Raw genomic sequence first — 22,884 nt, forward strand, 5'->3', positions numbered from 1 at the left:
TATATTAAAAAAATATTAGTGAAACAACGCATTTAAGTTTAAATGAAACAACATCGTTTTAAACTTAAAGTATATTAAAAAAATATTAATGAAACAATATGATTTTATACATGACAGATTAAAAAAATATGAGAAAAACGACGTCATTCGATTTTTAACCAAACGGCCATTTTTATTTGAGCTCATCTTCTTCTCCTCCCTATTCTTCTCTGATTTCTTAATTTCTCTAATTCTTTTTTTCTCCTTTGCAACACTTTCTCTTTCTACTCTCTCATACGAACCACGTCGCTATGGGGATTGAGAACCACCAAAATCAATATGGTTGACATTTATCCTCCCGATCAACTCCTACGGTCGGTCGTTCCATGTTAATCTCTTTCATAGATTGACGTCGATTTTAGTCAAAAACTGTGCAGATAGGATTGGTTTTCACCTCTAGTTAATTAGCGAATGAAAAATGATACTTGCAGTCGTGAGTGTGCAAGCGCCGTACAGTCGTTTTGAAAAAAGTGAATAAATATGAAATCCACATGAAAAGAAATTAATATTTTAATAGTAAACCTCACTCTTTTTCAAAATGACTACACGACTTTTACACATTCTACGTCTGCATGTAATATTACTCTTAGATAATGATGATGTATTTATGATGTCACATTGATGTAATATATTTTTAATTATCATTTATAAATTTGCACTACAATCCAAAATAAAGTTGTTTCTCTTTTACAACATTGCCTTTGAATTATAAAAGTTGTCTCTAGTATATAAATTGCAAATAAAATCACTAATTTACCTTTTATGTTGAGAAAAATATAAGGATTACACTCATATCATAAAAGTAAATTCATAAATTGATATAATTTTATATGATATAATATTAAATCTATTTTTAATAAAAATAATTTTATAATCTAACGTACTACATCAAATCACATTAATTTATAGATTTACTTTTACAAAATTAACTTGTGAGTAAAATATTTCTCAAAAAAAAAGAAAAAAAGAACAACTAATAAAGAAAACTCAAGACACAAAGACTGGGAAGAGTATGGATGTGAGATAAAATCGGAAAATCGATTAAATTGGACCGAATCGGTAGGTTCCGTCAAGTACGATACTAGTTCTTAAAAATGAAAATCAGTCTTAAACCGGTGCGGTGCCTATTTTCATATTTTGAAAACTGGTTTAAATTGAATCGGGCTAGTACATATATATTTTTACTTTTTTATATTATTATTATATATATTATATACTACATTTATAATTAATATAACATGAAATTCTAATCTTATAATTCAAGTTTATTAATCTCACTAATAAGTTAGACACTACTTATATTATACTATTATAATTAAACGTTAAAGAATTAATAATTATTAATAATAAATACTAAATTCTCACAATTAAGTTTAGTATTAAAAAAATCATAATATTAAATATATATAGTGTCACAAAGGTAAATGGTAAATCCAAAAAACAGACCGGACTGGACCGAAATCAAAAAAATTAAAAGTTTTAGTTTTGGTGATGAATTGGTTCGTATTAGTTCTTAAATTTTCAAAACTGGTATATATTGATTTGGTTTCAAATTTTCTCTAAAACTGAATCGAACTGGATCGATTACACCCTTAGAGCAAATCATATGATGTAGATGTGGCAGCTTATTGGAGAAAGTGCTATAAAATATATAAGAAAGTGTAAATTATTGAATAGAGAGGAAAATGGAATATTGTTGTAATATATTTGTGGTTTTACTCACGACTGATCATGTTATTATAAAGAAAAGAAAAATATTACCTCAAAATGACTTGTTGTCCCTTGTCTGCACTTGCATTGTTCCATATTCTCGAGGAAAATGATGAGGATGATCCCTTCTACCCAAAAGAATGGACCAATACATGCTTATGGAGAGTACGTTAAAAATGAACCTCGATCTATCCAAACGACGGTCTAAATTCATATCATATGTTCTGATTTTCCTGCTCGTTACAGAAATCAAAGTAAACGGATCTTTATACAATTAAAAGATTCATTCATGGAAGTAGACAGGTTGAATTTTGTTGTGTTTATAAAACCAAGGAAAATGAACTTTCAATTGAATGTGGTACCAATTCTTATGGCCAAAAACTGCCGAGGCATGAGAGTCGAGAGATGCCACCATTCGTCCTCAACTGCAAATTGAAGGTTCATTATCTCATGTGACATAAGCATTCTCGAATAAACAACTTTTGATTTTGTTTTCAAGACATAACATGAGATGAATACTTTTTTTTTTTGTCTAAATTTATAAAAATATAATAGATCCCACAAAAAATAAATCTATAAATTAATATAATTTCATATAATATGTTAGATCTATTTTAAAATAACTGTAGTTTTATAATTTATCGTACCATATTAAATTAAGTCAATTTGTGAATATATTTTTATGAGATTTACGTGTGGTTAAGGTATTTCTCTCTTTAAAATGATGTACAATATTAATAAACGTGATTACAAATAACAAAATGTATGTTGAAGATTAAAATTTATTTTTATTTTTTAATTATTAAAAAAAAAAAAAGTCTAAATACTTAAATATTGTGATTAAGAATAATAAAATTTAAGACAGTAGGGTGTGTTTGGATGTTGAAGTGAGTTGAGTTGAGATGATAAAATATTGTTAGAATATTATTTTTTAATATTATTATTATTTTAAGATTTGAAAAAATTGAATTGTTTATTATATTTTGTGTTGGGATTTTAAAAAATTGTAATGATGAGTTGAGATGAATTGAGGTGAATCCAAACTCACCCTAAAGTAGAGGTTTTTCCGGCTAGATTTACCAGTTGAGTAGTTATCATGCTGGTACAGAGCCGACTGATTGAAAGTGTCATCCTCCTACAACCGTACCACGGACTGTGTAAAACTACGTTTCTTGTGCCTCCAGCTAGGGCTGTGCAAAAAACGTTAAAACCCGGCCCGTCCGTGCGGCCCGACCCGACCCAACCAAAAAAGCGGGTCGAACCCGCTAAAATCGAGATTATCAGAAATCTCAGAATAAACTCGAGTCATTTGACCATTTGAACCCATAGAACTCTCCAGAAACATTTTCTCACCCTTTCCTATCTGCCAAACAACCATCTATTCCCATGGCCTTACCTCAGATCTTCTCTTCTTTCAAGTACTCCGACAGCCTCATCATCGTGGCCATTTCGTTATGCACTGTCATAGTATGCGAGGCTATCTCCTGGCCTCTCATCTATCGCATAAACTCCTACAAGTCGAGGTCCTCAATTGACAAGGCTGCCAAGAAGCTAGAGACGATGAAAACCGAGAGTCTCAAGGAGTCAAGCCGCGACCTCTCCCTTTTCAAGTTCAAGTCCGGCGTCGTTGTCGCCCTTGTCCTCTTTGTCTTCTTCGGTCTTAGGGTTTTCACCACCACGCAGCGCCAGCTCTGACCTCTTCCCCATGCCAGATCCCAAAACCAATTGATCTGGTTCACTACTACTTTTCCTTTAAATTCACATTATGATTGTTATGTTCTAAATCATAGGAGTAAGGTTTTGATCAGATTGTATAAGGATAGTGGGATTTGTAATTTTTGCCTGATTTTGCATTTATCCATGGATTTTTGAGAAAATGGGCTCTGTTTGTATTGGATGATGCTGTATGATGCTGGGTTTTGAACGGATTGTATAGGGATAGTGGAATTTGTAAGGTGTCTTTTTGGATCTGTTTGTACACGATTTGGGTTCACATTACCGGCTTCTAATCCCGGGTCGGGTCGGCTCATGTCGGTTTCGTTTGTTCTCGGGTCGGGTCGGGCCCATTTATGAGACGGGTTTGTCGAGTTGTAGCCCTACCTCCAGCGTGGTGACCACAAGGGCTGTCAATTGTAAATAGAAAAGAAAGAAAAAAATTGACGCCAAGGAAACATAAAACAGAAGAAGGAAAGATTCTGACGTTATTTTCCAGGAGATATTCTGAATTATATTAAGTTCTGCACTGTTATCATTGAACATGAATTCTTTTAATCTGGACAGAATAAATTCGAATGTTTGTTCAGATGCGGCGATTGGCTAGCATTATTCATAAAGAAATCACCTGCATGGTTGCAGCCAACTTGCTCATCATATCAGACATTTACTAAAGGCAAAAGCCAAGGAAATTGTCAGCTTGCCGAAAAAAAAAGAAAGAAAGAATTAAAGAAAACCAGCTTCGAATAAGCTGTAATGGAGTTTTATAATCATGTTCGGCTGATGGATAACATCAAAATAGAATTATAAAAGGTAGCGTTCACGCAAGGAACAACGTCATTATGGAGCATTGGTTTCATCATTCAATCAAGCAATTATTATATTTCTGGCGGCTAGACGTCAAGAATCTGCAGACAAACTTACAGTCGTATGATCGATGTTTGAAGAGTAGCATTGGAGTTTGCAACCATATAAACAAAGGCCAAGCTAGATCTTCTTCTCACAATCTGCTTGAAGAACTCCAAGGGCCCATTCCTCGATCGGATATCCGAATATGCGGTGAAACTAAAATGACAGATGCTTTCCTGATTCTCCGCCACCCTTTTCCTCTCATATAGTATATAATTTGCTCTACTTTTTATTGCCTTGTTCATCAGAATCTGTGAAAAAATAACTGATTTTCTACCTTTTTTTTTTTTTTTTTTTTCTGGTAACATGTTTCAATTCTTTTTCTTTTCACCTGATAATATTTTACTGTGCGAGAAGGCCTTTCTTCCAAGATCAAGCACTTATAGTCCTTATAGTCCTTATAGAGCTACAAACATGGTGGAATGTTGTTTCGGTTGGCATTGCATGCTAGAGAATCAATGAAATGAATAAATAAGCATTCATATGAAAGTGAACATAAAAATCACTTGCGTATAATCTTCATTCTGCTTTGTTTTGTTCTAGCTCTTGGTCGAGCATTATATTACTTAGAAATTTCCAATTTATATAAGAATATATTCCGGAAAAAAATCATGTCCACAGAGGTTCAGAGGGTAGTGGTGATCCAGGATGCATCAAAGGATGTTAGTCTAACCGCACTCAGATGGGCACTGAAGGGCTTATCACTAAAGCCTGGAGATGTGATGACCCTTGTTGGTGTTCTTCACCAGGTTAATAACCCTTGTACGTTACCTTTCATGAAACGTCGGAAATTCAGTAAGCATTTTTGCTTTCTTTTTTTCTCTTCTTCGTAAAAAGAAAATATAAACCATAACAATTGATAAACTGTTGGAACAATGATAAAAGTAAGCATCTATGGAGGTAAAAATGAAATCTCCGTCACAGGGAAGTACTGGTAGTACTGTTGCTAACCTTTTTCTTGTCCCTTACTCCCATTTCTTTTTGTTCTTTTTATTGTCATTTAAATGTTCAGTGGGATTCAAGACCAAGGTGGATGAAACGAACCAGATAATTGTTCAGAAATTGGTTGCCGGAAAGAATGATGAGTACCATAACAATGTGGAGATCAAGAAAATTTCAGAGGAGTACGAGGCACAAAAGGTCAGCCTGAAAGTTGTATTGAAATAGTTTTACTGCTTCATCCCTATTAATCATTCATAAAATGGCTGATCATACAATTTTGCGGCCATGAAATTTCTCAGATCGAGTTCTATATAGACGTGCATGCAGGACCTTGTCCAAAGGTGGTTGCTGTGAAGGCTGCCAGAAAGTTGAGGGCAACATGGGTGATACTCGACAGGTCTGTCGAACACCAAAACTGCTGTTCATAATCTGAATATTCATTTACCCTATGAAAGTGGAAAAATAGTGCTAATAATATAATTTATGAGTTATGTTACATAGAAATCCCAGACTCCTACACACCACTTAAAAACATATGATTTTATTTTTTTATTCTTATATTTTATTCTTCAATATAAAATATAAAGATAAAAAAGTAAAAGAGTTCATATATTTTTAAGTGGTGTGCAGGGTGTGAGGCTTATGTCTAGAATTTTTCATAATTTATATAACTTAAAAGGGTCATACCAGTAGCAGAGCATCATAGTTTACACCTCATACTTGCAGAATAATTTCTAAAACATGTCAGAAAGGACAGAGTAATCTTCAAATAATAACTGCACTTTGAATATCAATTACTTTGTTTAGAATTTCTGCTTGCCTTGCTATAATATGTTTATATACAGGCAGATGAAGCAAGAGAAGAAATACTTCATGGAGAAGCTTTCGTGTGGTATATCAAGGATGAAACGCGACAACAGCGTTCAACTTTTGAGAGGAGCAAAAGCAATGGGGGTTGGGGACAGCACACCCTCGAATACTGAAAGCATCAGTGCCGGTGCGGTCCACGTACCATATAATGAAATGGTACAAGGCAGCACAGATGAAGAACTATCTCCTAACAGTAAGTACATCAACCCATGGAGGCAGGAAATTTTTTGGTATAGGATTGGTGAACAGGTGATTCCCATAACCTATAAAACTGGTCCAACTATATTAGTTTGACTCAATGAATAAATATTTCAGAAGAGAGAGAGTTCATTTTCTGCAGTAGAAACATCCTACTTAATTGGAAATGTAAGAGATAAAGTGATCATTTGGGAGTCATTTTTATGGAAATAGAATTAGGTTTGGTTCCATGAAACCCTAGCAAATGTTACACCAAAACCAAAATCGAATTCTCAGAGGATCATTTCACCAGTCAAGTGCCATTTTAGTAAGGTATCTACTGTAAAGGTATTACTCCCTTCATTGCCTGATACCTGGTAACATAACTTTGCATAGTTGTCATGGCTAGTAAAGTTTTAATATACTACTGATTCAGACATTTACACATTCACACATACTAAAATCAAAATGTATACACGATGGACCCACTTATGGGTGTGTAATTTGTATTTTCTTCTTTAATGATAACTCAGTACTTGTCCATGTCAACTAATTACAAAGTCCACATTGTTACTTACAGGATTTCCAGGTGATAATCAGAAGAACAGCTTAGACAAAGGACATTGTCCGGATGGTTGTCAACCGCAAGTTCATAGGAGTGAAGCCTCAAGTTCTAGTTGTACTGAGGCCAAGTGTTCACCTTTACATTTTAAGGAGGAAGGAAACACCACAACTACAGAACAGAGAACAGGAGGAGAGCGATCCCTGCAGTCCATTTCTGCGAATCGAGAGAGTGGTCCAAAAGAAACATCTAATTTGGGGAGCCCAGATGAACAGAAAAACAACAAAAGTGGTTGGACGGAAGAGTGTCTGATGGAGGAGGAATTTCCTAACTCCGTGTGTTCTATATGCGAGAATAGACGACCAAAAATTGGATGGAAGAGAGAATTCACTTATTCAGAACTCCATGCCGCTACAAAGGGATTTTCCATAAAGAATTTCCTATCAGAAGGTGGATTTGGTTGTGTCTACAGAGGAGTGATGGATGGGCTGAAGATTGCCGTTAAGCAACACAAAAATGCAAGCTTGCAAGGAGAGAAGGAATTCAAGTCTGAAGTTCGTGTACTAAGCAAAGTCAGACATAAGAATCTGGTCAGACTGTTGGGGTCATGTTCAGAAGGAAGCCACAGGCTGCTCGTTTATGAATATATCTGCCATGGTTCTTTGGATTTACATCTATCAAGTATGAATACGGTCAAATTAAACATCCCTTAATATAGATTTCCTCTGCAATACTTGTAACAGATGTTTTCACGGTACATACCATTACAAATTAGGGAAAGCTAATCACATATTCTGCAGGGGACAGCCGCAAACCCATCAGCTGGGATAAAAGGATGAAAATAGCTATGGGAGTTGCCCAGGGCTTACAATATCTGCACGAAAACAAGGTCATCCACAGAGATATGAGACCAAACAACATCCTTATAACCCATGATTACGAAGCTCTGGTAATAAACCAAATACATGTTCTTTTAAATCAGTTTTTAAGATCCTGCAATATATATAAAGTGAAATGTTCGGTCAGTATAATATTAAGTGTAAACAGTTATGCTGTTTACACTGAAGATGTCTATTCTTGTTCTTGAAATAATAATATCTATATCACTCTTACGAATTTCACCTGCAAGAGCAAAGCATTGAGCCAATTCATACCACATCTACTGATCTTCAGGTGGTTTTTAGTTACCTAAATCATTTCAATATTATATGTGTTTCATGATTAGGTATTTCACTATTTCAGTCCATTGAAAGTACTGGATCCAAGAAAATCAGTCTGGCCAAGATACACATTGTTAATGTACTTGTATTATGCTGTACTCCATGTAGCACACTTCCATTACACTAAAATTCACCTACCACAGTACTCTAAATAGGGCTTCCCGCATTGTACTGTTATGCACATAAAATGATATGCGATTCTTCTCTTTCTTTTACCACACATCAATATATGATTTCCTTAACCAATTCTAATATGCAGCCAAAGCATAATATTATATCAATATCCATCTAACATGTCAAATGTGTTTACTAGCTTGGAGATTTTGGTCTTGCAAGAACTCAACATGAAGACCCAAATAACTCATTAGAGACAATGGTCGTCGGAACTTTGGGATACTTGGCCCCAGAATATGCAGAATGTGGGAAAGCATCAACCAAGACAGACGTGTATGCTTTTGGGGTGGTTCTATTACAGCTGATTACCGGGATGAGGACAACTGACCGTAGACTTGGAGGGAAAAGTCTTGTGGGATGGGTAACTGCTTCAATGCCTCCAAGTTGTTATTCATGTGAATATGTCTCTAATACTCTCTTAGAGTGCCAAAACATTGATTATTTCCAATACATGGAGATATGTGAGATAATCTAGTACATATTTTTTTGAAAATCTTAACCCTTTAAAAGCAGACCCCTTATTTTTCCTGTCTTCTCCTATTAAATTTAAGATTGCCTTTGAGGGGGTAGAGAAGTGAAAACGAGAAGGAGGATTCAATAAAGAGACAATGCAGTCCTTCAATAAAAATGTTGCGATGAAAAATTGCTTTGAACAAAGAGCTCTGGTTGCAGTGATCTATAAGAGAGAAAAAAGCATACAAAAAAAATGACAGGATAAGCATTCCATTGCATGCCACACTTAAGCAGTAACTCACATGTTTCCTTTATATGCAGGCAAGACCGCTATTGAAAGAAAAGAACTACCCGGCCTTAATTGACGAGAGGATTATGGACTCGCACGATGTCCACCAGCTGTTTTGGATGGTTCGAGTAGCAGAAAAATGTCTCTCAAAGGATCCTGATACGAGGTTAACGATGGAAAATGTAAGTCTGCATTAGTCAAGCCTTAAGAATGTTGGTGCAAAAACTATGGCATTAAGAATTTGCATACTTTTCACGTTCAAGATGCTTGAATCACCAAAATTTGTCTTTTCCAATGCCTGCATTGCATCTAGAATATTATTAACTTCAGGAATTCGTAAAATTCTGAACAGTACAGACAATTATTTATCTCATTGCTCGTTCTTATCACCAAGAGAATCTCATATGCATTGTTTGTTGTATGATTCAATATTACAGGTGGTTGGGGCTTTAGATTACATAATAGAATGCAACCCAATATGTGGCAAAGTCTGCTCCCCAGCTCGATCAGACTCATTCAGCAGCATGCCTGTCACTCCTGACTCACAGGGCAGCATGCGAGACTCCCCTGAATCACATGCTGAAGACGGAAGCATTGTCATGGCATCTGCTTCCACAATTAGATTGTCCTCTATGCCTGAAAAGTTTACTTGGGGCGGTGAAAACATAGATGAAAATGAGACAGAAGTGCCTCCAACTAATAGAGTGTTACTTTATGATGAGATGATGGTCGCCTAGATACGATTATCCACAACTTCATCTTCAGTGATAGATAATTAATCCGAGTTAATAAATATATAATATCCTATTTTGCGGTCTAAAAAATACCCCCTCCCCCAACAAATTGCTTGTTTAATAATCTCATATAAATAAACAAATAAAAGAGAATGTTATATACTCCAATGTTATATTGCCCATCTAAATATGTATTATTTAAGTTATATATGTATTGTTTTAAGTTCTCAAATATATCTCAAAATGTTTCTTCGGTTAGAAATTTTCATTCAATTGTGCTCTCAAACAGAGGGCAGTTACATAAAGCATAATGATCCTTCGACGCGTCTATTAAATGCCAAAGCAATTGTACTGCTTCCATAACAAAAGAAAATTCTAAGGCAGTAAGGAGCAAACTAAAACCAATATTTCTGATGTAAAATTCTGTTAACGAGAAACAGAGAACCTGAAGAAATTAATGGGCTCAACTCATCTTATAAAATCGATTCTTCAAGAGAGAATTGTTCATTGCTTATAAACATGTTCAAGACTTTGTCCACAGCCAATATGAAATTATTCCTCAACATCCTCCCTCATGTACAGATCAGTATTTTTTCTGGTCCTTGTCATGGGATAAGTAATGTAGGCCTCCATACGTCCTGTGACAGGCTCTAATACTATGAAAAAATTAATAGACATAACTCATCTCATAAAACCGGTTATTCAAGAGAGGATTGCTCATTACTTATAAACATGTCCAAGACCTTATCCACAATAATATAGAATTATTCCTCAACAGAACCTAATATTTAAGAACACTTTTTCCCGAAATGTGACCTAAGTCCAAGTGGTTGCCAAGTACAGAGAGGATGTGGGAACATACACAGAACTGCGGGCAAAGTCATCATGAATATACAAATCAAACTCAGCCAATAACCAGAAACAACCGAATCGCCATTTTCCAGATTTGAAATTAGTAGTTATCTTACAGTTTCAGTAAAAAGGTAGAATGCGCACATGCAGTTCGCTGTTTAAAAACAAGAAATACAAAAAACCACAAACAAAGAACCCATTAGTGTTGCATATGTTCCAGAAGTAATACCCGCAAGGGAGATTTTTCAGTAGTCTGACTACCCACATTGACCAAATCATCAACATGAATGAAGTGACAAATGTTTAAAGTTCATAAAATTGACAGCAGTTTCAAGGAAGATCAGACATTTGACAGACAGCAGGCATGTTATTCCATGCAAAAGAATTAAGTCCCCATCCTTGATTTGATGTAGAAGTTCCTGCCGCCATGTGTTTGTAGTCAATGTCAAAATCATCGTCAAGAAATGTTGCAAAGGTGCTCTGATCTTTAATACACCCAGAACTCTGCTCAAGCCAGTCTACCCCAAGTAGAGCATCCGGCTGAGTAAAACTCAACCTAGCTGTGGATTCTTCTTCTCTATCTGAAGTCCAGGCTATGTCCACTGGTTCCGATTTCACAATGATCCCTAACAATCAATTAAGAAACTATAATGAGTGGCAGATTCACAGGATTATCCTGCTTTCGAAAGTTTGGAAGTAGTTTAGAAGACCTCGATGATGAGGAAAGCAATAGTGTTTTTGAAAACAAAAGCTAAAAATAAAGCCAACATCTATCAGGTGAACTATAAAAAATAAAATTTTTATTCAAAGATGTCAAGATGATTCAAAAATTTCCCAGCGGGTTTCTCCAAATACAGATTTGATGAACTTTGTAATCCTGCCAGACTGCATTAAGAGATGCTCACCAGTAAAGGTCTCGGCAGATGGTTGTCCATCCATCGAACTTCCAGAAGCACTGATAGGACTGATTTCACTGAAAAGTGAAGTTGTAGAGTGACCAAATGGGGAAATGGGATCCCCATAATCTGCCCATTCTGTCTCACAAATGTTCAGAGTAGAACTGTCAGCTATATCACCAGGAGTGGCACTAGATGAGTTTGAACTCTTGTCAGATGAATGCTTCTTTGAACTACTCAAATTCTTTGATTCCTGAAGTAAAGCATCCAGCAAACCGCTGTTACGTGGTGAAGAACAATCTATCTCAAATGTACCAGCTGGTGGAGGAGACTTGATAAAAGCATCAACTGACTCAAGTAAAGGACGTGGAGAAGATGCAACCCAGTTACTGAAATCAGTTTCTGCATATTGGAGTGAAGGGAGCTCCAACTTCACAGCCCTAGAGGTGGGCTTAGAAGCAGAGGAATTGCCATTTGAAAGGGAATGGCAGCCCTGAATTACACCAAAAGACTCTGAATTCTTAATGGCAGGATCGGGATCAAGAGGAAGAGAAAATCCAAATGACAGAGCAACTTTATCACAAGTATCATCTTGAAACTGCTCAAATGAGGAGAAGCCATTTCCAACACTAGCACTGGGACCAGGGAATAACTCATTTGATTCTCGAAGACGCTTCTGAATAGGCATTATTGGTTGCAGAGTACAATATTGAGGAGAACCAAGGCCTTTTAACAGCATACTGCTTGTAGGGATATCAGGAAGTTCAGGGACATATGGTAAGACACCCTGATTGGCCTTCAGACTGTCAAATATGACATCGGGTATCTCATAACTGTTGGTCAGCAAAATATCATGATGCCCTCTATCCCCCCCATTGACTCCAACAGTGTTTTGGCCATGTTGACTCTCCTGCAATGCTTGAAAACACACTTCAGGAGGATAAAGAGGTAAGCCAGCTCGTTGGCGTCTCTTAATTCGGGTATTCCAGTAATTCTTTATCTCATTATCTGTACGACCAGGCAACTAAGAACAGTGAAAGAGAAAATAAATTATGTTAGATGAAGAGTTAATACATATATACTCAGAGTCTTAAAGAACAAAAATTGAAAAACTTGAACTATTCATGTTGATGACAAGATCGTTAAGGATATGCAAGACAAAATGACCAAACATGCCAAACAAACTAAATTGTGGTTTTTAAGTTTGCTCTTTCAGAAGCTTCTAGCTGCCTGGAATATACAACAATGCATCATCATTAGTAAATTAGATAATGGTTCTACTCTTGTTGTTTTTTCTTTTGTAAGTAAGAAAACTTCATTTGAAAGTGCAAAAGGTGCAACCCAAGCACATCAGGTGTATACAAAAGAGAGATGTATCAAGATAATGGTTCTACTCAAATGAAAATCACATCACTTACAATTTTTTTTTTTATAAGTAAGAAGTAAGTTTCATTGATATGAATGAAAATAGGCATAGCCTAGTCATGATTTTCCCAAATGAATAGGATATTCCACTAATGAGAACCATGGGCAAACAAAAGCAAGTCCGCCACTGAAGCCTCCCTATTAGCTGCAATACTATAGAGAGCTGGGAATGACCTCTCCAAAGAGCACTCTCCACACCAAACATCTTGCCAAAACCTGATTCTAGTGCTCTGTCCAACCACAAAGCGGATATTGTTTTCAAAACACTGCCAGCCCCCCTTAATATATCTCCACAAACCCACGCCATGCCCCCCCTCACTACATTGGTACACCAACCACCCCAAGCACCTCCATATCTGGAGTCAACAACTTCCTTCCACAATGACTATCCCTCCAAGTGGTACCTCTATAACCATTTCCCCAATAACACTTTATTGAAAGTCCTCAAATTGCACACACCCAATCCTCCACTCGAGATTGGGGAGCAAACTTTATTCCATTTGACAAGATGGAATTTGTTGTCCTCCCCTAGACCACCCCCCAAAAAAGCCTGAAATAACTTCTCGATCATATTCGCCAACCCCAGCTGGCAATGGAAATAGAGATAAGAAATATGCCGAAAGATTAGATAAAGTGCTTGTGATCAGAGTGAGCTGCCCCCCCTTCGATAGATACAGCCGTTTCCACCCAGTCAACCTTTTCTCCACTTTCTCAATGACTCCATCCCAAATAACTCTACTTTAAAAGTCGCCCCCAAGGGGAGGCCGAAATATTTCATAGGTAGAGATGACACTTTGCACCCCAAGAGGTCTGCGAGGTTACTGACATGAGGCATCACACCCACCACCACCATCTCAAATTTACCAAGGTTTACCTTAAGCCCCGACACCGCTTCGAAGCACAAAAGGAGTGCACGTAGAGCTTGAATTTGACCTATCTCCGCTCCACAAAAAAGAAATGTGTCATCTGCAAATAAAATATGTGAGATCATGATAGAGCCATTAGTACCATTACCCACCAAAAAAGGGGCTAGAAAACCACCCTCTACAGCTGCCTTCACTATCCGGCCAAGTGCCTCCATAACAATAACGAAAAGAAAAGGAGATAGCGGGTCCCCTTGCCTCAAACCACGGGAATTGTTAAAGAAACCCGCAGAGGTACCATTAACTAACACTGAGAAGCGAGCAATAGTAACACAGTGTCGAACCCATGAAATCCACCTATTACCAAAGCTACACCTCCCAAGTAAGTAAAGGAGGAAATCCCAATTTACAAGATCATAGGCTTTCTCCATATAAAGCTTGCATAGAATGCCTGGTGAGCCCTCCTTCAACCTATGATCCAAGCACTTATTGGTAATAAGAACTGAATCAAGTATTTGCCTCCCCCGAACAAAGGCATTTTGGGGTTTTGAAATAATTTGTTCCATTACCAAGCTTAACCATTTAGCAAGAACCTTCAAAATAATTTTGTAAACCCCACTCACCAAGCTTATAGGGCGGAAATCCTCAACTTCTATCGCCCCATGTTTCTTCGGTATGGGGTTATGAATGTTACATTGAGGCGTTTCTCAAACTTTTTGAAGGCATGGAAGTCGAGAAAGACCCGCATAACATCACCTTTCACTATCACCGACATCCACCATCGATCTAGTCTTTCTTAGGGGTCCATTCATAGGGGTCGCCAGTATTTCAAGTTTGAAAATATGTGGTTAGCAGTGGACGGTTTTGTTGAGAAAATTCGTTCTTGGTGGTCTTCTTATCAGCTCATGGGTACCCCTAGCTTCATTCTTGCAAGTAAGCTAAAGGCTTTAAAGCAAGATTTAAAGAGGTGGAAATTGGAAGTTTTTGGTAGTATTGACAACCAGAAGACTATTCTAACGAAGGAGTTAAAGGAGTTGGAGGAGCATGTATTGATGGGAAATACTTCCGAAGAAGTATTGTCGAGGAAGAGTGTGGTGGCGACTGAACTGGAAAGGGTATTGTTGATGGAGGAGACCTCGTGGCAACAAAAATCCAGGGCACTTTGGTTGAAAGAAGGGGATAAATGTACGAAGTTCTTCCATAAAGTGGCTAATTCACATAGACGCAATAATACTATTGAGTCACCCAAGACAGGTAATCAAGTTCTTTCTTCCCCCTTTGAATTAGAGAACCACATTGTGAATTATCATGAGAACCTACTCATGGAGCCGACTTGCTGGAGGCCGAAGCTCGATAATTTGCCTTTTGAGTCCATTGATATGCAGAGAGTGCGAACTGGTTGGAAAGATCTTTTGAAGAAGATGAGGTGCATAACGTCATAAGCAATATGGCTAAAGACAGCGCTTGGGCCGGATGGATTTTCGATGGGTTTCTTCCAACAAAATGATCTGAGCAAACCCGAGCCAACCTCTTCTGACACAATTTTGGAAAGTGGGCTTCCCAAGAAAGAGAAACAAGAGAACTATCCAATCTCGACCATTCCCTGTTGTTGGACCATGGACCATGTGAACTTGCCCCCAACAAGGGGAAGATCCATAAGGTCCAAATCAAACATAAATTTAGAAAACTCCTCCATGGTTATAGAGGTGTGAGAATTCCCTGATCGCCCGCTAGGAAAGCAAGTGATGTTGAAATCTCCACCCATACACCACGGCACGTCCCATAAACAATATAAGACCGCCAACTCCTCCCAAAGCCTTCTCCTCTCTCTATCCAGATTAGGCCCCTAAATGCCTACATATGCCCACTCCCACCCATCTACTGCATTCTTGAAAAGACTAGCAACCGAGAGAGTCCCAACACACTCCTCTACCGCCTCCACCACTCTTTTATCCCACATTAAGATGAAACCACTAGATGCTCCAACCGAAGGCAAGTAAGACTAGCCCACATACGAACACCCCCACAAACTACGAATAAGTTTTCTATCAACGACCCTCAATTTTGTTTCTTGAAGGCACACCACATCACTTACAATGTTAATGAAACATTATGAATTCACAACAACGTAATTTGTGTAATTTACTTTACTACTTCTTATCCAATTTGATTCAATTAAAGGGAAAGGGGCATGATTGCTTGAAGTTGAAGAAAGCACAAACCTCAGCATTTTTTTTTAACATTGTTCAAGTTAATAAATATATAAAATAATTGGGTTTAATCAAACAAGCATAAAAAAAGACAAGTATGGGTCAACTGTCTAAACTTATCCTTTATGGAATTATGCACCATGTAAAAGTTAAGAAGGATTGGACAAACATATCCCAAAATATTTTTCAATACCATATTGAATACCACATATATCCTTACCATTTGCAGCTAGCCAGCTATAGACCATGATATCAGAAACTTTTATGATCGGCGACAGACCATGATAACAGAAAATGATTGTACCGTACCCAAAAGCAGACAAACAAAATATATACATACATGTGCTGCCATCCGAGCCCATTTGTTTCCCATCTTGGCATGAAGTTCAATGATCAGCCGTTCTTCTTCAGCTGTAAATGCACCTTTCTTTAAGTTTGGCCTTAGGTGATTTGCCCATCTTAATCGACAGCTTTTGCCACATCGGAACAACCCAGAGTGCTTCTGAACAGCATTCCAGTTCCCCTCTCCATGCTTCTTGACAAAGTCCACCAAAATTGCGTCTTCAGTAGATGTCCATGGTCCTTTTTTTAGAACAACTCCTCCACCCGCACAGCCTTCATTATTTTCATTAATCAATGGAGACTCGCACTGATCCTTAGGCAGAGATCCTTCTTCACTCTCAGTTGTTTTGCAAGGCATTCTCAATCTGTGATGCTACGCCAAAGCCACTAGCCGATAACCATGCAAAGAGTAGAATGACAGCCTGAATAAAAGGGATGAGAAGGAAAAAAACCAACACATAAACAAAAGGATAGCTCCTTTTTTCTTTCTACCCTAAAAATACCAGCACTTCACCTCCCACGCCCTAACTATTTTTGTTCTGCACTCATTTCTGAGCACATCAAACTGCAACTGGTGCTAATATATATAGCACTGCTTTAAGTTCACCCCATTTCATAATTATAAACGATCCCACATCATGCATGGATGATGACGGTTGAAAATAGAAGATGATAGTAAAAGCAACCTTAGAGGTAGATAGCCAAAATAGGTGACTATGGACGAGATGGAGAAACGCAATACAGTAACATTAAAAACTTTCCCAGACTAATAACTCCGCCAGCCCTACGAACAATTAAATTAACAGTATAAAATGAATTAATGATGACATCCACCAATTTTGCCCCTATCTGAGGTACATAAAAGGAAGAAAAAGATCTTTAACCTGAAACCAAAACTAGCCCCATCATTAAAGCAATGAAAGGCCAACACACTCCTCTAGGTCCACCAACCTAAATTCCTATCTTTAATTCACTAAAATAAAGGAGTTAATTTCATTTATTGCACACGAAACACATTTATCATGCATTAACATAACGAATCGCAATATTCATAAAGAAATTAACAATTTTAAGGATAAGAACTCTCAGCTCAATCAACAATATATTAATGCATGTTCAATTCCACCAAAATGGGCCTAAAAACTACAAAAATTATACTACACACGCACAGAGATGAAATACCTGAATTAGACCAAGATGGAGTATATGCAAAAATCGAAGCTGCTACGAGTCTTTTCGCTGAAATTTGTAAAAAGAAAAATCGAAAGTCAGGAAGAGTGCTCGATTGAGCTCGGAGCTGAGAATATGGTAATTATGGAATACGTGAGCACACAAAAATGGAAAAGCTGGAATCAAAAGCCCAATTTGAAGTGAAAAAAAATAGCAAATACTCGAAGAAGATAAGCTCAGAAACCTTGTGATTCAGAGCAGAAATGGATCAGAAAGCGCAGAGAACAAGACAAAGAAAATAATCCAGATCCACGCGCATGGGCACAAACAGAGACTCACTCTATTAGATAGAAAGCGAGGGTGAGAGATTTGTAGAGGAAGGAAGTGAGGAAAGAGAGAGTTTGAGTTGAGAGTTTGGGGGGGATTCGAGAGGCGAAAGAAATGGCACGAGGAGAGGGAAATTAGGTGAGACAATGTACTTTCAAGGAAGACCGAGTAAATACCACCCTACTTTATATAGTGTATGCCATATATTTCCTCTTTCTTTCTTTTTTTTCTTCCTTAATTAACATGCTTTTTTCTCTTAAAATAATTACCTATTTTTTCTCTAATATTTTACTACATTTAGAAATGCTTGGAGAATTAAATAAAATGAGAGTTCCACGAATAATATTAAAATAATTTATAAATAATAATCAAATTATCTGAATTAAAATATTTTATTAGATTTTGATAAATGAGAGATAAAAAATTGAATAAAAATATTATAAATTTAAATTTTTGTTATAATATAATTTTTGTTTTAAATTTGAAAAAGTTATATTATTTTTTGTGGTTTTTTGAAAGTTTGAGAAAGTTGTAATTATTAAGTGAATAAATTTAAATTTTAAAATTGAAAAGTATTTGTATTTGAGTGATGTTTGATAATGAACTTATAAAAAATTTGAAATGAGATGAGATGATATGAGTTGAGATCAGTTTAAAAAACAAGTTCTTAATTTTTTTTTTGAAATTCTGATAGAGTGGACAAATTTACGTCATTTGTCTATACGTAAATGAGAAATACTACAATGAAGTTTTATACCGCACACATCTATGCACTTTTTTTTTTTTTACACATCTATGCACCTAACCAATATATAATTTATTATTTTTTTCGTTTTATTTAAACAAATACATATTTAAGCATTAAGATAGAATGATAAAAATGACAAATCATATATTAATTAAGTGGAAGTATGTGGTGTAAGACTTCCATATAAAATTTCATATTCACATATATCATCCTAGTATGTTAAAGAAAATGGACTGTGCTTTAGGCTATGTTTGGCTATCAAAGTATTCTCAACACTTTCTAAATATTCTCGTACTTTTGAAAATATTTCACATGCCAAACAACTTAAAATATTCTCAATGGGACCCACAAACCCATTTCAATCTCTACTCATAACTATTCACAAACATTCTCTAATACTTATCACTATTATATATAAATAAAAAATAAAATCACTATAATATTTATCATTATTAAATATAAATAAAAAAATCACTATAATATATAAATAAAAAATATTTATCACTATTATATATAAATAAAAAATAAAATTGCTATAATATATAAATAAAAAATGAAATTACTATAATATATAAATAAAAAATAAAATCACTATAATATATAAATAAAAAATATTTATCACTATTATATATAAATAAAAAATGAAATCACTATAATATATAAATAAAAAATAAAATCACTATAAAATTTATCACTATTAAATATAAATAAAAAAATAAAATCATATAATATATAAATAAAAAAATAAAATCATTATAATATTTATCACTATAATATATAAATAAAAAATAAAATTACTATAATATTTATCACTATTAAATATAAATAAAAAATAAAATCATTATAATATATAAATAAAAAATAAAATCACTATAATATATAAATAAAAAATAAAATCAGTATAATATTTATCACTATTATATATAAATTAAAAATAAAATCATTATAATATTTATCATTATTATATATAAATAAAAAATAAAATCACTATAATATTTATTAATATTAAAAAATCACTATAATAAAATCACTATAATATTTATGAGACCCATATATTTTTCAACTATCTATCAAAAAGTCAACAACTCAACATACTTCATACATCCAAACAACTCAAAATACTCTCAATGGGACCCACAAACTCATTACAATCTCTGCTCATAACTATTCACAAATATTCTCAATACTTCTCAAATATTCTTACTATCCAAACATACCTTTAATTTTAATGGTTCAAAGCGTCTTCATCGTCATCCCATGCAATAGCGATGGTCACATTAAGAATTGAAGGTCATGATATGTCTTCCAACCCATGCAAACGTACAACATGCATGGCATACATCAAACACTATACATACCTGTCTATATTTTTAGCTATATATACACACATGCATACATACATGATATGGACATGAACCGCAAAATGAGACGGCACTTTTTTTTTTTTTTTTTCTAATAAAAAATGAGACGGCACTTGCATCATCAAATTTCTTGGCAAGCAACCAACGAGAATGTTTGTTCTTCCATATGCATCTCCTCTGGACCAATTAATGCCCTACTCAACGTGACTCCCTTAACACAAGTGTATGAATATCTGATCCCTCTTGCCGAGTTGGATGACAGAGTCATGAGATCATTCACTTCTAAAAATAATATTTGTTTTCTGGAGGATATTATTTATCATGATTAATCCCATCTCTCTCTCTCTCTCTCTCTCTCTGCGTGTGTGTGGTTATTGTTTAGATCTCCCAAATTGTATCAATGGTATATAAATGGATCTGACAAATCGAAGTCTCCTTTTAGAGATCTCTGCTACTGAATTAGCTAGAGGACTGAATATCATGTAAATACCTGCTGACAATACGTATTTTTTAAGCTCCGTACTGATCATCACAGATAGGAAAATATTGGAATATTGGATATCGTGGGCGGCTCCAGTAGTCCTTTTGTCATGCAATAATGTGTATGAGAACAAGAAGATTGAAATGAGAGATGATGATGTTACCCTAATTATGGTTCCCGGCCGGCCTTGGAGTTTTCCCAAAGTTGGTAACTCGCAGAGGTGGCCGATCACCAGGCTTATGGTCCACGTCATAAGCAAAAAGAAATAGTACAGTTCCACTGGAGAAAAGCCAGATGTTATATATTCACACATGGAAGCTGCAAGCAGCTAGCTAGGCGAGCTTCTCGTGATGCAAACCCAATCAATATGTTTTGTTTCCTTTTTCTTTTTCCCAGTACTCGAAATTGCTTTTGTTTTTGTCTCTATGTCCCTCCCAACTTGCAGGTAAATGATGTGAGCAATGCCAGAAATTATTGATGGGTGTACAAAGAATATTTTGCTTTATGGCGTGTGCATGCAGCATGGCTCTATTTGGTTTGCACTCAAACTCCATCTTCTTCTTCTAGCATAAGACCGAGTTCAGATTATTATTATTTGTTCCAAACACAGGAAAATTAGGAATAATGAAGAGGCATTACAGGCAGTTTGGAGCAACAATAGTACCAAAACTGTGATAGCTAGACTTCGAAATGGATCAATATCCTGCAAAAAGAAAGAAAAAAGGAAAGAAACAGTTCTCCATACGGGGGTATATACAAAGTTGTTCAGGAGTTTTCTCTACAGGGGATGCAGAAACGGTACTCCAAACCTCTCGCGAAACCGAACACTAGTCTCCCAAACTATAGCCCCCGCAGGCACGCCGTTCTCCGTAGGAAAGAAACTTAGAGAACGGCGTCTTGATATCCCTCTTTGATGGGATACGACCAATATACAGAATATATAAGAGGTATAGCATATATCATAACTTTGCGTATTAAATTATTAATTTAAAAATTATATTTCCAGGGCTCGCACCACACCAGTACTAATTAATCTTGATCTTCCGTGTATTGCGCCGCGCCATCACGATCTGATCCCTCGAAAACATGGGCTCCACGCATAATTTGTCATGCTCAAACCCTTGATGTCTTGTGATTATTAGATACCAATATTATATATACAAGTTTTAAATATATAAATTTTACATAAATTTTTTATAAAAATATGCATCCCATTAAGAAAAATTCATTTTTTTATGGGACCCATTTTTTTTTTTATAAAAAGGCATATACAAGATTTGTGTATTTAAAACTTATTCATATATAATATAATTACTTGTTTAGATATTGGCTTGGTTAAATCCCTAGTTATTAATGTAGTAACATTCCTCCCTTGCTTATAATTCCTGTGTCCATGATGGGCTGCTTTATTAACATTGACCTGATGGTAAATTTTTTTTTTTTTTTGTTTTAATGGCGGCTCCACGTATTGATTAGTATATAATGATTTAACATTGTGCCTATACATAACGTCAAAGATATATAAGTCATACCCTTTGGATTTAACTCAAACTCGTGAATTGATACTTTGCTATATGTCTAATAATTATTAATCTAAAAATCATATATAAGATTATTCAATGTTAATTAATTAATTTGGTTAGACCCTTAAATATTTTAGGATTGCAACGCCACCCTCACGGTGACTATATATCTAATTTCATATTTTCTCTATCCAAATATTATATCTCACACATTAGAATTTTGAGTTATTCTATTTTTAAGTCGATGCATAAAATACAATATCCACATTATTTAAATAATAAGATTTTATTAATTTTAAATTTTATATTTTAAATCAAATTAAGACATTTAAACACTTTATTAGATGTACTCTATACAACATCTTAAGAATATAATTTTTCCTATAATAATACTTGTCTTAAGATCTGGCTTTTGCTCGGTATTTATCACCTGTTTGTTATGTTATCTTATTTCAAAAATTGGCTGCTCATGTGACGGGTACGTGATTGGATGTTGTATGAAATTTCTATTCTAAATCGTGGTTAATGTATTATATTATCGGTGAAGGAAGTAAGCGCGCAGCAATTAGATATATGCTACATTAACATATTACATTTTTTTTTTAAATAAAAAAAGAGTAATACTACATACAGTTATGGAGTGCGTAAACACCGTACAATCTCTTTAAAATAGAGTGGGTCTACTATTAATTTTTTTTTTTATATAGATCATGTATTTATTTATTTATTTTAGAATAATTATATATATGGCGCTTGCGCATTTACGATTACAATTATCATTTAAATAAAAAAAACTATTTATAAGTATTCTATTAAGGCATCAAGCACAAATGAATAATTAATATGTACTTTCGAAATATAGATAGATACATTATACTCACATTTTATTATAAG

The 22,884-nt window shown here is 35.2% G+C and overlaps 3 protein-coding genes across 4 annotated transcripts; 2 read left to right on the forward strand and 1 right to left on the reverse strand.

Moving 5' to 3' along the window:
- The first annotated feature begins 3,135 nt into the window (after positions 1-3,135).
- On the forward strand, positions 3,136-3,444 carry LOC109015664 (calcium load-activated calcium channel-like). The gene has a single exon (XM_018998126.1). The coding sequence runs from the start codon at positions 3,136-3,138 to the stop codon at positions 3,442-3,444; it is 309 nt and encodes a 102-aa protein (XP_018853671.1).
- A 1,538-nt stretch (positions 3,445-4,982) lies between these two features.
- LOC109012332 (probable serine/threonine-protein kinase PBL7) lies at positions 4,983-9,864 on the forward strand. Its single transcript, XM_018993909.2, has 9 exons — positions 4,983-5,133; positions 5,384-5,511; positions 5,613-5,710; positions 6,159-6,376; positions 6,941-7,603; positions 7,723-7,871; positions 8,456-8,677; positions 9,091-9,240; positions 9,496-9,864. The coding sequence occupies exons 1-9, from the start codon at positions 4,983-4,985 to the stop codon at positions 9,793-9,795; spliced, it is 2,079 nt and encodes a 692-aa protein (XP_018849454.1). The 3' UTR covers positions 9,796-9,864.
- An 832-nt stretch (positions 9,865-10,696) lies between these two features.
- On the reverse strand, positions 10,697-18,010 carry LOC109012280 (transcription factor MYB33). 2 transcript variants are annotated; one of them, XM_018993820.2, is made up of 5 exons: positions 17,795-18,010; positions 17,563-17,619; positions 16,379-16,767; positions 11,550-12,564; positions 10,697-11,270 (listed from the first exon to the last, which is right to left on the reverse strand). In XM_018993820.2, exons 3-5 carry the CDS (start codon positions 16,736-16,738, stop codon positions 10,975-10,977), a joined length of 1,671 nt encoding a protein of 556 aa, XP_018849365.1. In that variant the 5' UTR covers positions 16,739-16,767; positions 17,563-17,619; positions 17,795-18,010; the 3' UTR covers positions 10,697-10,974. The 2 variants fall into 2 exon arrangements, with proteins under 2 accessions (XP_018849365.1, XP_018849363.1); XM_018993818.2 differs by having other exon boundaries at positions 16,379-16,802.
- Positions 18,011-22,884: the final 4,874 nt, after the last annotated feature.

Source organism: Juglans regia, chromosome 14, assembly GCF_001411555.2.
Source record: "Juglans regia cultivar Chandler chromosome 14, Walnut 2.0, whole genome shotgun sequence".
NCBI classification, from domain to species: domain Eukaryota; kingdom Viridiplantae; phylum Streptophyta; class Magnoliopsida; order Fagales; family Juglandaceae; genus Juglans; species Juglans regia.